The 15,303-nt window shown below is 35.9% G+C and overlaps 1 protein-coding gene and 1 pseudogene across 2 annotated transcripts in view; one reads left to right on the top strand and one right to left on the bottom strand.

Annotated features, from left to right (window-relative positions):
* Entpd7 (ectonucleoside triphosphate diphosphohydrolase 7) overlaps window positions 1–15,303 on the top strand; it is a 43,031-nt gene that overhangs the window by 4,943 nt on the left and 22,785 nt on the right. Inside the window, exons 1-3 of one of the 2 annotated variants that reach the window (XM_047552448.1) lie at window positions 6,489–6,624; window positions 11,360–11,565; window positions 11,842–11,992. In XM_047552448.1, the coding sequence (XP_047408404.1) occupies window positions 11,520–11,565; window positions 11,842–11,992 (197 nt within the window). In that variant the 5' untranslated portion in view covers window positions 6,489–6,624; window positions 11,360–11,519. Of the gene's footprint in view, window positions 1–6,488; window positions 6,625–11,359; window positions 11,566–11,841; window positions 11,993–15,303 lie in introns of those variants that run through there. The other variant, XM_047552447.1, reaches the window with a different exon arrangement.
* Window positions 3,366–3,431, bottom strand: LOC124986010 (uncharacterized; annotated as a pseudogene).

Raw genomic sequence — 15,303 nt, forward strand, 5'->3', positions numbered from 1 at the left:
GAGAGGTAGATCAGGCTGAACTTCTTAAGCCATTTTAGGGGGTTAGATAGCATCCTAAGGGCAGAGGGGAGGCTTTAAAAGATTTTTGAGAATAATGTGGTCTGACTTACTTTTTGAAAAAAGCTCACTTTGGTGGCGTTGTGAAGAATGAATTGGAGGGGAATAAAAGAGAAAGCAGAGACTAATTGGAATACTTCAGTGGCCTGAACTTGGGTGGCAGCAACATGGATTGAGAGAAGTAGAAACATTTGAACCGCAAGTGGGAGGCAGAGTGATTCAGTAGTTTTTTGTTTGTTTTGTTTTATTTTTATTTTATTTTATTTTATTTTTTCTGGTACTGGGGATCAAACCCAGGGCCTTGTGCATGCTAGGCTAACACTACACTGCTAAGCTATGCCACCAGACCCTGATCCAATAGTTCTTATTTTCCACTGTATGCCAAGTGACCAGATTCAATAAATATTTGTTAGGTTGAATTAACTGAAACAGCTGCAGAGCTGAGGAACACAAGCATTAATACCCTGTAAAGCTCTCGCACAGCAGGCAGCAGCCATGTAACCTAGAACTCATTGTTATTAATGAAAGGTTATGTACATATTGTCACAAGTTACTATCTCATTAAACTCACAGCAGCCTCCATGAATCATGTAGGAGGTAAACATTTGCTGAGTGCTTGCTGTGCATGAAACTGTTAGGCACTGGGGTACAAAGATGAATAAAACGTGGCTCCTGAACTCAGAGTTCATTATCTAATTACAAAGATAGACTTGAAGGAATAATTATTTCTCAGTCAGATAATAGTTTACATACAGCCGTGTAGAATCAGGAGCAAAGACTTGGCAACTGTACACAGGTAAGAATCAAGAACAAAGTTAAGAACTAGAAATTTATCAGAAGAGGCCCATGAGTAACTAAACTTGATATCACTAAGCTCATGTCCTGAAAGTACATGTACTTTACTGATAAGATAGGCTGTATTACATAAAACCTGCTTGCTTTTCTTGCACACACAGTTTTATTTGTATGGTTCTCTCTTAATGTAGCAGATAACATCGCATTAGAATGGTGCAGGTGGGGTGGGGTGTGTCAATAGATGCAGGCACACTGATGGTAATAATGAGTAATATCTGATATTTTGAGAGTGAGGAAATTTATTAAAAATGGACTCAATTCAAAATTTCTACAATTTCTATGGTGGTAAATAGTTCTATGTATTTAGTTAAACATAGTCTAATAATTTATGTTAATATTGACATTAAATAATCGATTTTTAATCTTTGCATATCTAAATTGCTTTAGGACCATTACCAAATGAAAATAGTAGGGCATTTTGTTGAGGGAATTCTAGCATGCAGCCTAGGTTGAGAACCGTTTACTGTAAAGTTCGGTTACATTTACTAGGGAAGGTATTGTGGTGTGGAAGAAACAGGATTGAGGCAGAGCTAATCATTTCCAACCATTTGCTAGTCTGGCGACATGGGCAGGCTCCTTACAAGTTCTGGAATCTCATTTTCTTTATGTATAAAGTAGGAGTAAAAATGGCTACTTTGTTCTCCTGTCATTTGAATGCATTTGAATGTCATTTGAATGTCTAGTGCATTGACTGACTAATCAGTTGTTAGCCCTAGTATATTATTTGAAATAATGTTTTATTCTCGGATTCCCTTTCTAGTACTGTAAATATACATTGAAGATAATGGGCAGCATTTTCTTTATTTAAAATTTGCTTCCATAACTTATTTTTTTTGTAACAGCTGCTACTGCTTAAGCACTGGTGAGCACTAGCTTATGATAAAATGATCAAGCAAATAAAAAGGAATTAATGAAATTACCTATCACCTTAGTTCAACACTTAAACTATTTTTTAGGCGGGTGCTTGTAGTTGTGATTTTTATATTTCAAACAAATATAACATAACCATATTTTTTTCCTACTTAAACTGTTCCTGATTCACCCGATGAAATTTTTATCAGTATTTCATGGTGCTGCATGGAATGTGCTGTGCTTCCCGGAACACACAGGTATCATCAGGGGCACAAGTTTACAAATCCTAGATCAGATCAGGAGAATATGCCCAGAGGAACTTTGCATTCATTCTTCTGTGGTCTGGATAAATAAGGCGTTTCTTTAGTTAGACATTATAGTTTCTCTTGCACATTGCATTTTTGTGTTTTAATATGTATGAAAGAAGTTAATGTTTTAAAAATATTTTAACTTAATTATTTTTGTGCTGAAAACATTTTTTTTTCTTTTTTTTATTGTGAACAAATGGAATACATGTTGTTTCTCTATTTGTACATGGAGTCAAGGCATACCATTTGTGTAATCATAAATTTACATAGGGTAATGTTGTTTGATTCATTCTGTTATTTTTTTCCCTTCCCCCACCCCTCCCAACCCTCTTTTCCCTCTATACAGTCCTTCCTTCCTCCATTCTTACCACCCTCCTTAACCCTAACCCTAAACCTAAACCTAACCCTAATGCTAACCCCTCCCACCCCCCATTATATGTCCTCATCCACTTATCAGAGAGATCATTCGTCCTTTAGTTTTTTGAGATTGGCTTATCTCACTTAGCATGATATTCTCCAATTTCATCCATTTGCCTGCAAATGCCATAATTTTATCATTCTTCATGGCAGAGTAATATTCCATTGTATATATATGCCATAGTTTCTTTATCCATTCATCAATTGAAGGACATCTAGGTTGGTTCCACAATCTGGCTATGGTGAATTGAGCAGCAATGAACATTGATGTGGCTGTATCTCTGTAGTATGCTGATTTTAAGTCCTTTGGGTATAGGCCAAAGAGTGGGATAGCTGGGTCAAATGGTGGTTCCATTCCAAGCTTTCTGAGGAATCTCCATACTGCTTTCTAGAGTGTCTGCACTAATTTGCAACCCCACCAGCAGTGTATGAGTGTACCTTTTCCCCCCACATCCTCTCCAACACCTATTGTTGCTTGTGTTCTTGATAATCGCCATTCTAATTGGGGTGAGATAGAATCTTAGGGTAGTTTTGATTTGCATTTCTCTTATTACTAGAGATGTTGAACATTTTTTCATATATCTGTTGATTGCTTGTACATCTTCTTCTGTGAAGTGTCTGTTCATTTCCTTAGCCCATTTGTTGATTGGATTATTTGTATTCTTGGTGTAGAGTTTTTGAGTTCTTTATAGATTCTGGAAATTAGTGCTCTATCTGAAGTATGAGTGGCAAAGATATTCTCCCACTCTGTAGGCTCTCTCTTCACATTACTGATAGTTTCCTTTGCTGAGAGAAAGCTTTTTAGTTTGATTCTATCCCAGTTATTGATTCTTGCTTTTATTTCTTGTGCTATGTGAGTCCTGTTAAGGAAGTCTGTGCGCAGGGGCCATGCTAATCTCTGTATCGTTACAATTTTAGTATATGTGCTGCTGAAGTGAGCACTGGAAACATTTTTATTTGAATTCTTTTCAGCTATTGGTGGAATTTAGCAAATCTTTTCTCAGGTGATATGACTCAGGACTTAAGAAGCCTATGTGTTTTATCCCTTAATGGTTTCAAAATCCAAATTTCTTTTTTAAATTTAAATTTAAATTTTTAAAATTGTGAATGTAAGCCATATTGCTTTTGGAAGGAGAATGTAAGAGATTTGTATCAGAACTACAATTTAGGAAAAGGTAAACTTAGTGTTGGGGAATCAGTAAACATAGAAATCTAAAGCTGTTTTTTTGTTTTGTAATTTTTTTATTAAAATATTTTTTATTTTTACAGACACATTTTGATTCATTGTACACAAATGGGGTTCAACTTTTCATTTCTTTGGTTGTACACAATGTATATTCACACCATTCATGTAATCATACATATATACAGGGTAATACTGTCTGTTTCATTCTACTGTTTTTCCCTCCCCACCCACTCCCACCCCTTTCTCCTCCACACTATCCAAAGTTCCTTCATTCTTCTCTAACCCCAGCACCCCCCATCGTTATATATTGTCATGCACTTATCAGAGAAAACAGTCGACCTTTGTTTTTTTGGGCTTGGCCTATTTCACTTAGCATGATATTTTCCTACTTCATCCATTTACCAACAAATGCCATAATTTTATTCTTCTTTATGGCTAATATTCTATTGTGTATATATACCACAGTTTCTTTATCCATTTTCTCATACATGCCTTTGCCCATCCCCATATATGTAGAAATGTTATGTTTTTAAGATTTTTTTGTGTTAAGGTATGTTTAAATCAATTATTTATTTGGCATTTGTCATAAATTATCAGACATGATCCAATGATTTATTCGAACTTAATACATATTTTACATTTGTTTATTCATTCATCTATTCACTTAACACATATTATTGAATAAGCTATATTGAGGTTATCTAATAAGTAGCCATTACCTACAAGTGATTATTTAAGTTGAAATAAAACAAAAAAATTCAGTTTACTTGCATTGAACACATTTCAAGTGCTCAGTGACCACATGTAGCGAGTGGCTATCCTATTCGACTGTGTAGATAGAGAATATGCCCATCATATCAGGAGGTTCTGTTGGACAGTGCTAGGTCTACCATGTTTAAGGCACTGCCCTGGGTGCAGGGTAAATTGTTATAATTTATTTTTAGTATAAGGGACACTTTTGTGTGTGTGTGTGTGTGTGTGTGTGTGTGTATGTATGTATAAAACATATACATATGTATTGTAATATTATATATAATATGTAATATTATGTATATTGTATTAGACAAATGGTAAGCTATTCTTACCAAATTTTCTGTATATTTAGCACATTTTTTTAACCTTAATGTTTATTTTTGTTCACTTTTCAGTAGCCTCACTACTGTCTTCATTTTGTCTGGTTGAACTATTGTTCTGAAGACTTTCTTTTGTAGCTATGGAAAAGTGGTATCGTCATCTTTCTTTGCCATCTGGGAATAACTGAAGAAGTTCTATGTCAGTGATTGGATCAGTACTGGCCTTCCTTAGGGGTTTTAATTTAGTTTAAAGAAAGTCAGAAAGGGATATTACTTTTGGTTAGGATAAAAATGGTAAGCTTCAGGATAAGCAGATAAAATTAAGATTTTCTTTTTTTTTTTTTTTTTTAATGGTACTGGAGATTGAACCCAGGGGTTCTCTGTTACCAAACTACCATCCCCATCCCCAGACCTTTTTATTTTCCTATTTTGAGACAGGGTCTTGCTAAGTTTCTGAGATTGGCTTTACAGTTGGATAATCCTGCCTCAGTCTCCTAAGTTGCTGGGATTCCAGGCATGCATCACTGCATCTGGCAATGTTCTTATATAAAGCAATTTAGAAATTCTTACTGGTGTAACTGAAGGCATCTGTTCGCATTCATTCATTTACTTGATCTTAATGGTATTTCTAGAGTTTACAAGCAGAGCTTTAAATTATAAATGTTCCTGCCTGCTCTGATTAGTCTTGTTAGGAGGTAGGCAGTAACCTTACAAAATGTTTTTCTGGATATGCATTACTATCATCATTCATGTGCAGTAAATTTAGCAATAATGTCATTATATTTGGTTCTAAGTCATAACAGTGGTTGAAAAGTATAACATTTAACAAAGAGCTAGTAAACCCATTCCAATGGGCCCATTTATTGACTTTTGGCACATCACTAAGTTCTCTTGGAACTCTGAAAGTGGTATAATTAGTGTTGATTTTGTAAGCCAGGTAATGGTTTGGTCAGTTACAACGCTAATGATGTTAATGTTTTTAAGATAATGGCAGTGAAAAGCTTTTGTTTTCCAGTTCTGCTTGGGGTGATATATTTGTGGGTAACTTCCTTTTCATTTACTCAACAGTGACTAACGGGAAATCATGTTTCTCAAAGAGAAAGAGTGTGTGTGTATATGTATATGACATGGGGGAGGGTGAGTGTGTGATGGAGAATCAGACTTTTCTTGGGAAGGTAGACGTGAGGGATTCCAAACACTTTTGGAACTTTTCTCTTGGGCTATAGATTGGTTTAGGTCAGCATTAGCAAAGCAAAAGGGTCCAGCAGTGCAGGTAATTAACTATGATGGCTAAGGTGTGGGTACAAATCATAAATGAAAAAATTCAGCAAAGGACAAGTGATCTGTTCAGTTAGGAGCCTAGAGAGATGAAGATTGTTGGATGGTTGAAAAGTATAAGAAGACTGATGAGGTCCAAAGAGGGCTGAGTTCCAGCAAGAGGTAATTCTCTTAACTCCCAGAAGGGAAAATTGTTCTTCAGTTACTCATTTGTATGCAAAGCAAGAAAAATGGAGACTTTCTGCTTCCTGCAGTGACTTATCAAAAGAATCATCTGGGACACAGCAGAAATGCCATCTGGTCCTTTCTTTCTGCCTTGTGATCTAATGTCAGCTGAATTTTTTTTTTTTTTTTTTTTTTTTTTTGCCATCATATATGAAGACATCTAAGGGAAGAGAAAGCAAAGTTAAGTTGCACCAAAATTAGAAGTATAAAGTTGCTTATTTTGACAGAAATCAGAAAGCATAACAGGATACTTTGGAACGCCATTGAAATGTTCTAAAAGACCAATCGATTTTGAATATACCAGCTGTACAGAGATATGAAGGAGTTATCAACAAACCAACAGCATTACATTGTGAACTTTAGGACCAAACCAGTGAGTACTGATTGATATGTCTTAGGCAGACAAATGTGAGGAACACTGTGGCAATATCAAGATACTGCAGATAAGGTACCAGCTCTTAAGAAACTCTAGGAGAGGGTCAAACAAATGTGAAAGAAATCTTTGGGGCTCATACTGAAACATAAACAGACTACTGAAAGGGATTAATGACATGCTACCATTTAGAATGGAAGGAAGAGGCCTTATCAGATCATTGCAGATATTACAAGAGTCTGCATTGTTGAATAGAAGCTTCTTAGGACTGGGAAAAGGGGAAGGAATAGGTAGAAAAGTTGATGGATGTTAAGAGAGAAAAGTAAATAAAGTTGCCAAGTAACCCCCCTTGGTAGTCCTTGAGACCCTTTCCAGGAGTTTGTGAGGCCAAAACTATTTCCAGAATAATATAAGGTATTATTTACTTTTTTATTATGGTAAAAAACATAAAACTTATCATCTTTACTTATTTATTTATTTATTTATTTTGTACTGAGGATTGAACCCAGGGCACTTTACCACTGTACTATATCCTCAGCCTCTGAATCACCACCATGTGCTGCTCATCTGAACCTGGGATTGAGCCCAGGGCCTTTCGCTTGCAAGGCAAGCACTCTACCAACTGAGCTGTATCCCCAGCCCCTATCTTAACCATTTTTAAGTGTACAATTCAGCAGTATTACGTATATTTACATTGTGGTGAAACAGGTCCCAGAAGTTTTTCATCTTGCAAATCTGAAACTTTATACCCATTAAACAACTTCCCTTTTCTCCTTCCTGCCAACTACTGGTCCCCACCATTTTACTTTCTTTTTCTATTAATCGATCTACTTTAGATACCTCATATAAGTGGAATAGTGCAATATTTATCTTTTCATGTCTGGTGTATTTCCCTTGGCATTATGTCCTGAAGTTTCATCCATGTAGCATGTGAAAAGGATTTCCTTCCTTTTTAAAGATGAATAACATTGCATTGTGTGTCCATACCACATTTGTTTATTCATTGGTGGACACTTGGGTTGCTTCTACCTCTTGACCATTGCCATTGTATTTGCCTTTTTCAACTGACATTTGTTCTGATGGTATAAAAGCAGTGTTGAGTAAAATTGGAGGTACCTTAACACCAATCAAGATAGAGGCACCAAATCATAACTGTCAGTATTTATTGCCAATGATTAAAGTTGAATTTCCAAAAAAAAAAAAATTAGAATTTTGGAAAACTTATCACTGAAGTTTTGAATTTGGTAATTTTCCAAGAATTAAAAAAAATTTTTTTTGACTAAGATATGTGGTGATATTAATGAACATAGTTTATGATACTGTAAAATGATATGTGTCAACATTAGGAAGATTTGCATAATTTGGTGAACTAATATTTTCCAGTATATGATGTTATCAAATTATTGCTTGAGGAAAAGCAACTCAAAGTGTGAGATAAAACAGTAGATTTTTTTTTTTTTTTTCTGGTACTGAGGATTGAACCCAGAGACACTTTACCTCTGGGCTACATCCCCAGTTCTTTTTCTTTCTTTTCTTTTTTTTTAATTTTTTTTAATTTTGAGTACCTGCACTGACCTCAAACTTGCAATCTTGAGACACTGTACCCTGATAAACCAGTAGATTGAAAACCAAATGAAAAGTTCTTGAATAGGGTTTTAGATTCCCATTGTAAATAATTTAAGAAATGCTACTTGTTTTAGTTATAGGGTAGTGTCCAAAGAATATCCACAGTAATCTCTAAAAGTATTATTAAAATACTTCTCCTTGGGGTCAGTGGTAAAGTACATGCCTAGCATGCATAAGGCCCTGGGTTCAAGCCTTAGCCCCACATAAAGACAATAAATAAAGATGTGTGTCCATCTACAACTTAAAAAAATATTTAAAAATATTCCTCCTTGATCTGGGATGTATTTAATGGTAGAGCACTTGTCTAAAGGCCTAGGTTCAATCCCAGGAATTAAACTTTTTTTTTTTTTTTTTTTTTTTTAATTTAAAATACTCCTCCCTTTTCCAACAACACACGTGAGGCTGGATTTTCACAGAAATACTTCAACCAAAACAACATGTTATAGCAGATTGAATACAGAAGCAGATACAAGAATCTAGCTGTTTCCTGTTAATCTAGACACTACATTTGTAAAACTATGAAATAATACCACTGTTCTAATCTTGCAACTGCTTTTTGTTTTAGAAAATGTAGCCTATTTACATATAAAGTGTTAATATGTAATGAATTTATTGTTTTATCTAAATGAAGGAACAAATGTTTAAAAAAATGTGTTTAATTTTGTAATATACTAAATGTAGATAGAGGTACACACACAGCTCTTGGGTGTCCAATGATTTTTAAGAATATAAAGGAGTTGTGATATCCCAAAGTTTGAGAACCAGTGTTCTACAGAAAAGCAGGAAGGGGTGGGATCTAGAATCTTGCAAAGCGAAGCAGAGTGGGTGGTTTTCAGAGAAGGAAAGCAAAGACCTGTGAAACATTTGAAGTGAAAAGACCGCTGTGATGGGAAGTGAGAAGCCACTTTGGGCTGGAGGTGTATTATCTGTTTTTGTTTCAATCTGTGGCTCCTAATGTGGTCAGCATTTGCAAGAGTTCTGTAGCTTGAACCTAGACTTTGACCAGCTTTTACGTGATAGGAGTGAGTTGTGAATTGATTGTTGGATTCTGAACCCAGGACAAGCCCAGTAATTTGATTAGTTTGGGTAGGTACATGAAATAGGAACTTGAATATTGTAAACTTTCTAGTGTGAAACAGATTTGTACCACCTGCTTTATTTCCAGAGACTCCTATTTTAAATCCAGGTAAAACTTATACCTTATGTTGCCTTATGCAGTAATTTATGGCATTATATTAAGCACATATGTGTGTTCTCATTTTTAAAAAATTGTATTTTGCATTATAGAGTAGAATAGGTGCTCAGTTTCTCTTTTTGATTACAGAACTATTTCTGAATGCTCTTTTTTCTCCTTAAGTTTGTTTTACTTTCAAAACAAGGAATCTGTGGTCTATAGCAATGTGAACTCACCAATAAACAGGCTAGATTGGTCTGAGGGATGTGACATGTTAATGTTCCGATTGGAAGTGGATTTATAGTGAAGCTAATGATACCTACACTTCAAGCCCATCACTTGCATGGGCCCCTTTTGTGTTTGTTACTTTGAATCTTTTCTTTCCCCCTTAAAGCTTTGCAGAATATATTTGTTAGGCGCTCTTTAAGGCCCTTGGGGCTTTAGGAGTTAACTCCAAAGACAGTGTTAGATGAGCAGGGCACAGTTAAGGAAGGGAGTTTAGGTATAGTACTTAGAAAAATATTCAGCCTAACTCTCAGGAGATGTATCCAGACAATTATTAGTTCAATCCATAGTAATACTCATGAAAATCCCAAGGAATGTAGAAGACAAAATTATAATCTGTGTACTGCACAGTATGTCCTCGTTGTCATTGGAAGCCTTTGAGTGAGAGTCAGTGATACCTACACTTTTCAGGCCTTCAGATTCTGAGGGAATTTTAGTATTAATCATAGCTTCAGTGCTCAGAAGCATTTTATCAACTCTTCTTTTCTTTCTGGATTTTTCAGCCCTTTTCCGTGAGCAGTCTTCTGCTGTTTGCTCTCCCAATATTTATCCAGTCAATCACAATAGCAGCAGCTGTGCAGCAAACCACTGCCTAGCTGCTTGGTATGTGTTCTGAGGATAGAGAGCCCCCCCCCACACTTTTTTTTTTTTTTTTTTTTTGCAGTGCTGGGGATCAAACAGGGCCTCACACATCCTAAGCACACACTGTACCATTGAGCTACACTCCCAGCCCCTGGTAGCTCCTCTTAGTTCTTCTTGTTTTACAGATGAAGAAACTGTCTGAGACAAGTTAGGAAACTTGCTACAGGTCACACAGCATGAGAAGTGATGGGGTGGAAGCTCAGACTTGGTGTTTGATGGTAACACCTTCACTTGTTTCACCTTCCCACTATGAGCCAGGTGTCATGAAGTGAGAATCTGAAAAACAACAATAACATAAAGTACTGCTGTGCTTGGGCCTAGAAACACTATTTTCTCTTCTTTAATATGCATTGATTCATTTTTTAAACGATTTGGTGGGTACAAGGCATTTGTTTTATTCTATTCTTTATACCCTACAGTAGCGTTATTTTTATACCTACAAAATAATTTAAAAGATTTTAAAAAAGAATATTGTTTTTATGGAATGTTTTTTTATTAATGTAGTTCTAGCAATGTAAGTACAAAGAACGAAACTCCCGAAAAAACAGTAAAAATATCTCCACCAGGCACATACATTAAGTGATAATCATCTCACAGTATTCTTTGTGCTTACATATCAAAAAGATAAATAGAAAAAATTATCATAGTTATCTAATGTGCAGAACAAACCACCTCCAAATTTAGTGGCTTATAACAACAAAACTGAATAGTTTATTCTGGCCTACAGATTCTTTAGTGCTTGGTACAAGATTTGTGAGTACAGCCAATTACAGAACTGCCCTAAACATGTGGGGTGGGGGGAGCACTAGTTATCTAATTTCATTGGCCTCTAGGCAAGTCAACCAGCTGTCGCTTCATATGCAGCAGTAAATGTGGCCAGTATTGTTTCATTGCTTCATTAGGACTTATAGTACTGTGTGCTTAGCACAGTTAGGCAATTAATGAAGATTTTTGAACAGATGGTGATGCTTCTCATGGACCTGGTTGATCTCTTTTTGCCTCGTTTAGGTATTTGGCTCGGGTAGGGGAGCTTGAAGCTACAGATACTGAAGACCCAAATCTGAATTATGGACTTGTGGTGGACTGTGGTAGCAGTGGCTCCCGGATTTTTGTGTATTTCTGGCCAAGACATAATGGGAACCCCCATGACTTGCTGGATATCAAACAGATGAGAGACCGCAATAGCCAACCTGTGGTTAAAAAAATCAAGCCAGGTACTAATGAGATTATCTTTTGTTGTTGATCTCTTTTATCTGTTGTAGGCATGAAAGAGGATAGAAGGGAAGTGGGCATAAGAAAATCCCCCCGCCCAGAAGAAAATCCCCCCGCCCTTTTTGTGCGCGTCTGGGTAGTGGGAGAGGTATTGCATTCATTGTTGCTCCCCTTTCTAATAAATAAATACATAGGGTCTTAGGCAGAACCTTATGGGGTATAGTTTTCTGAATCCAATGTGATCTGTTTTTTAAAGAAAGTATTTTATTTTACTTAAGGAATCTCTGCAATGGCAGACACTCCAGAACACGCCAGTGATTACCTTCGTCCTCTGCTGAGCTTTGCTGCTGCTCATGTGCCTGTGAAGAAGCACAAGGAGACCCCCCTTTACATCCTCTGCACAGCAGGCATGAGGCTTCTCCCTGAGAGGTACGATGCAGGGTTTGGGAAGACACAGAAAAATGGGTGGCACGAGGGATGAAAGGTCAGTTCTACTCCTCGCCCTCCGGTTCCTGGTCTGGAGATGGGTGTGGGTACATCACGCAGAGTTGACAGGTGGCATGAGAGATTCATTGCTCAGAAATAGAGCAGAGCCAGCCTTGTACCCAGTTTTGATGAAAACCTGGTTGTTAATGATTGGTGGTTCACATCGTCATGTCATTTGCTTGTTTAGGATCAGTATCCATCTGGGATGACCCTAGGGATTCTTAATTTGGATTGATGGTTGGGCATGGTGGTGATGGTGATAAATTTGAACCATGAAGCCCCCCACTTCCAGCTTTGGAGAGCCTCATGTTTCCCAGGACTGTTGCAGCACTCTGCATTCCCACTAACACTATGTGAGGGCTCCAGTTTCTCCACGTCCTTGCCATGACTTGTCTTGTTCTTTGATAATAGCCATCCTGACAGGTGTGAGGTGATTGTTGTATTGTGGTATCAATTTGTGTTTCCCTGCTGAGTAGTGACTAAGCATTTTTTGTTATACCATTTATTCGTTCATTTGTCTTTGTGGAAATGTCTAATCAGGTCCTTAGCTCATTTTAAAATCAGGTTATTAGTTGGTTTTGTTTTGTTTGCTATTGAGTTTTAAGAGAACTTTTATGTTTTAAAGATTAACCCCTTATCAGATATATAGTTTTACAAGTATTTTTCCATTGTGTAGCTTGATTTTTCACTCTGTTAATTGTTTACTTTGCTGTGCAAAACCTTTTTAATTCAATATAGTCTCATTTACTTATTTTTACCTTGTTGCCTGTGCTTTTTTTTTTTTTTTTTTTTTTTGTGGTGCTGGGGATCGAACCCAGGGCCTTGCGCTTGCAAGGAAAGCACTCTACCGACTGAGCTATCTCCCCAACCCTGCCTGTGCTTTTGGTGGCATATCAACAAGATCGTTGCCAACCTTAACTTTAGAATCCAGGCTCCAGGAATATTTGTAGTTTTATATACAGCAGGCATTTATTAGCGTAAATATTTTCTGTTGGTAAATAGCAGTTCCCTTTTCCACAAATTTCAATTTTATCCTTGGCCTTTCTTTTCTAAAAACAACAAGAAAAACCTCAACCATACATATTAGGCTCACACTGCTTATGCTGGACCTGCCAGATTACATAACATATGCCAACACTCATTTGGGTGAACTTCTTTCCTTTTGTTTAGATTCATAATTAGAGGTTTGCTGTCTGATTTATTGTTGAGAAGCAGATTATTTATATAACTGTCAACATGAGAGGTCTTCTGGTTCCTTGTTGATTTCACCATGTATCTTGTTCCTTTAAAAGATGCATCTTATTTTTTTTTAATTTTAAAACCAAACTTCAAATATTATAGCTACAACCTTATGTCACTAAAGAAATATTAAAAGTAAACCAAACCAAACAAAAACTTTACAATCCTACTGTCAAACTGTTTCATTTTGTGCCAATTTCTTCTTTCTGTATATGTATATGTAATTCCTATGAAGTTGTAATCATACTGTGTATGCAATTTAGAATGTTTGTTTTTGACACAGGTAATATTCACATTGTTTAAAAATTTTAGAAACTGTGGGAAGTGTACGAATGACACAAGATGGGAATGCCAGATCAGAGTTTGAGAATGGCCAGAGGTCTCACAACCAAACAATTGGAAGGAAGGCTAGAGAAAAAGCTGACTCAGAGGTCAAAAAGGCAGAGTCAGCAGGGTGAGGTAGTGGAACCTGGTTGGTGGTTTGGCCACCTTTTTTGTGTCTGGAGCCAAGGAGACAATTACCTCTTCTCCTGGCACTGCCCAGCATTGCCGTGGTCAAAGAAGTTTCCATTGAAACAAGACCGACTGTGTAACTTAACTTCACTCCGTTTGTGATGCTAGCTATCAGTGTGGATACTCTGAATTTTAATATTTATTTTATCTTAAGAACTTCTTTAAAAAAAATTGCCTTCTTGTTTTCTGATCACTTTTTTCAATAATGCATACATCTGTTCTGGGCTTCATGAAATCATTGCTGCCTCTAAGGCCAAGCTAGTTGTTGACACAAGTGTGGATATCACTGCAAAAACCTGTTTTGTATGATTAATGTTTTGCTATTTTATTAGCATTTGTGAAGAGTATTCAATGTGGAGTTGAATCATGTAGACTATGTTTTAAATTTGTTAGTACTTGGTTTTATTTCTTTGCCAGGGACCTAACAAAATTTTCTACTTCCCTTTTATTTTCTAGAAGAAATACCCATAATAAAATTACAAAGGTAATACAGGGTTTAATAAAAAAATTATAGGAAATTTCCAATGTATATAAAAGTAGAGAGAACAGTACAGTAAGTCCATTTTACCTACCACCCAACTTCAACAGTTAACAACACTTTGCTATTAAGCTTTTTAAAAAACAAAAAATAATATTGAATTTTAGAAAATGAAAGTTCTATTCCTGTACAATATAGGAAGAGCTTTTGTTTTTAGCATAAATGGGATCATATATTTTTTGTAACCTATTAGAATTCAACAAAATATATTGAATCTTTTCATGTGAAAACATAGATATAAATTGACCTCATTTCTTCTAACATTTATATAGTATGACCTTGTAAGGATGTACCATGAGTTATTTAACCAACATCTATTTTGTTATTTCTAATTTGTCATTGTTATAAACAAATAATTCTGCAATATCCCTCTCTTTATTCCTTGGGATGAATTTCTAAAAGCATAACAGCTGAATCAAAGGTTAAACACATGTAAAATTTTAGAACAGTCCTGGATTGCTCTTTAGAAAGGTGGTGTTGGTTATTTACATTCTAAACAGCAGTGTGAGTTGGTGCCCATTCTTCCATATCAATACCAAACCCAGCAAGCTCTCTCTTTTGGGCAGTTTAGAAGCATATTCAATTGGGAGGGACAAATAGTCTCTCTTGTTTCCCATGTGAATTTCTTGTAAGAATTTAACATATGTAACAGTGACCTTTTTTAGAAATTGTACATAAATTATTTGAGAAGATTATTAACTCAAGTATAATTCTGCACACTTCAGTGCTATAAAAGCATTGTTCATTAAGTCATTCTGACAACTATCTGAGCCTGGAATATTTTTGTAATGAATAATTTTAAGAATCCAAGATATTGGTCTCATTTTTTCACTAACAGTTTCTCTATGTTCATATTATTATTTTCTGCTTTGTTTCTTTGCTTTCCTTTGTCTTATAATAATGATAACATACTTAAGAGAGGAAAAACAACTTTATAGATAACTGTTTCAGATGTCATCCTCAA

Source organism: Sciurus carolinensis, chromosome 5, assembly GCF_902686445.1.
Source record: "Sciurus carolinensis chromosome 5, mSciCar1.2, whole genome shotgun sequence".
Lineage (NCBI taxonomy): Eukaryota > Metazoa > Chordata > Mammalia > Rodentia > Sciuridae > Sciurus > Sciurus carolinensis.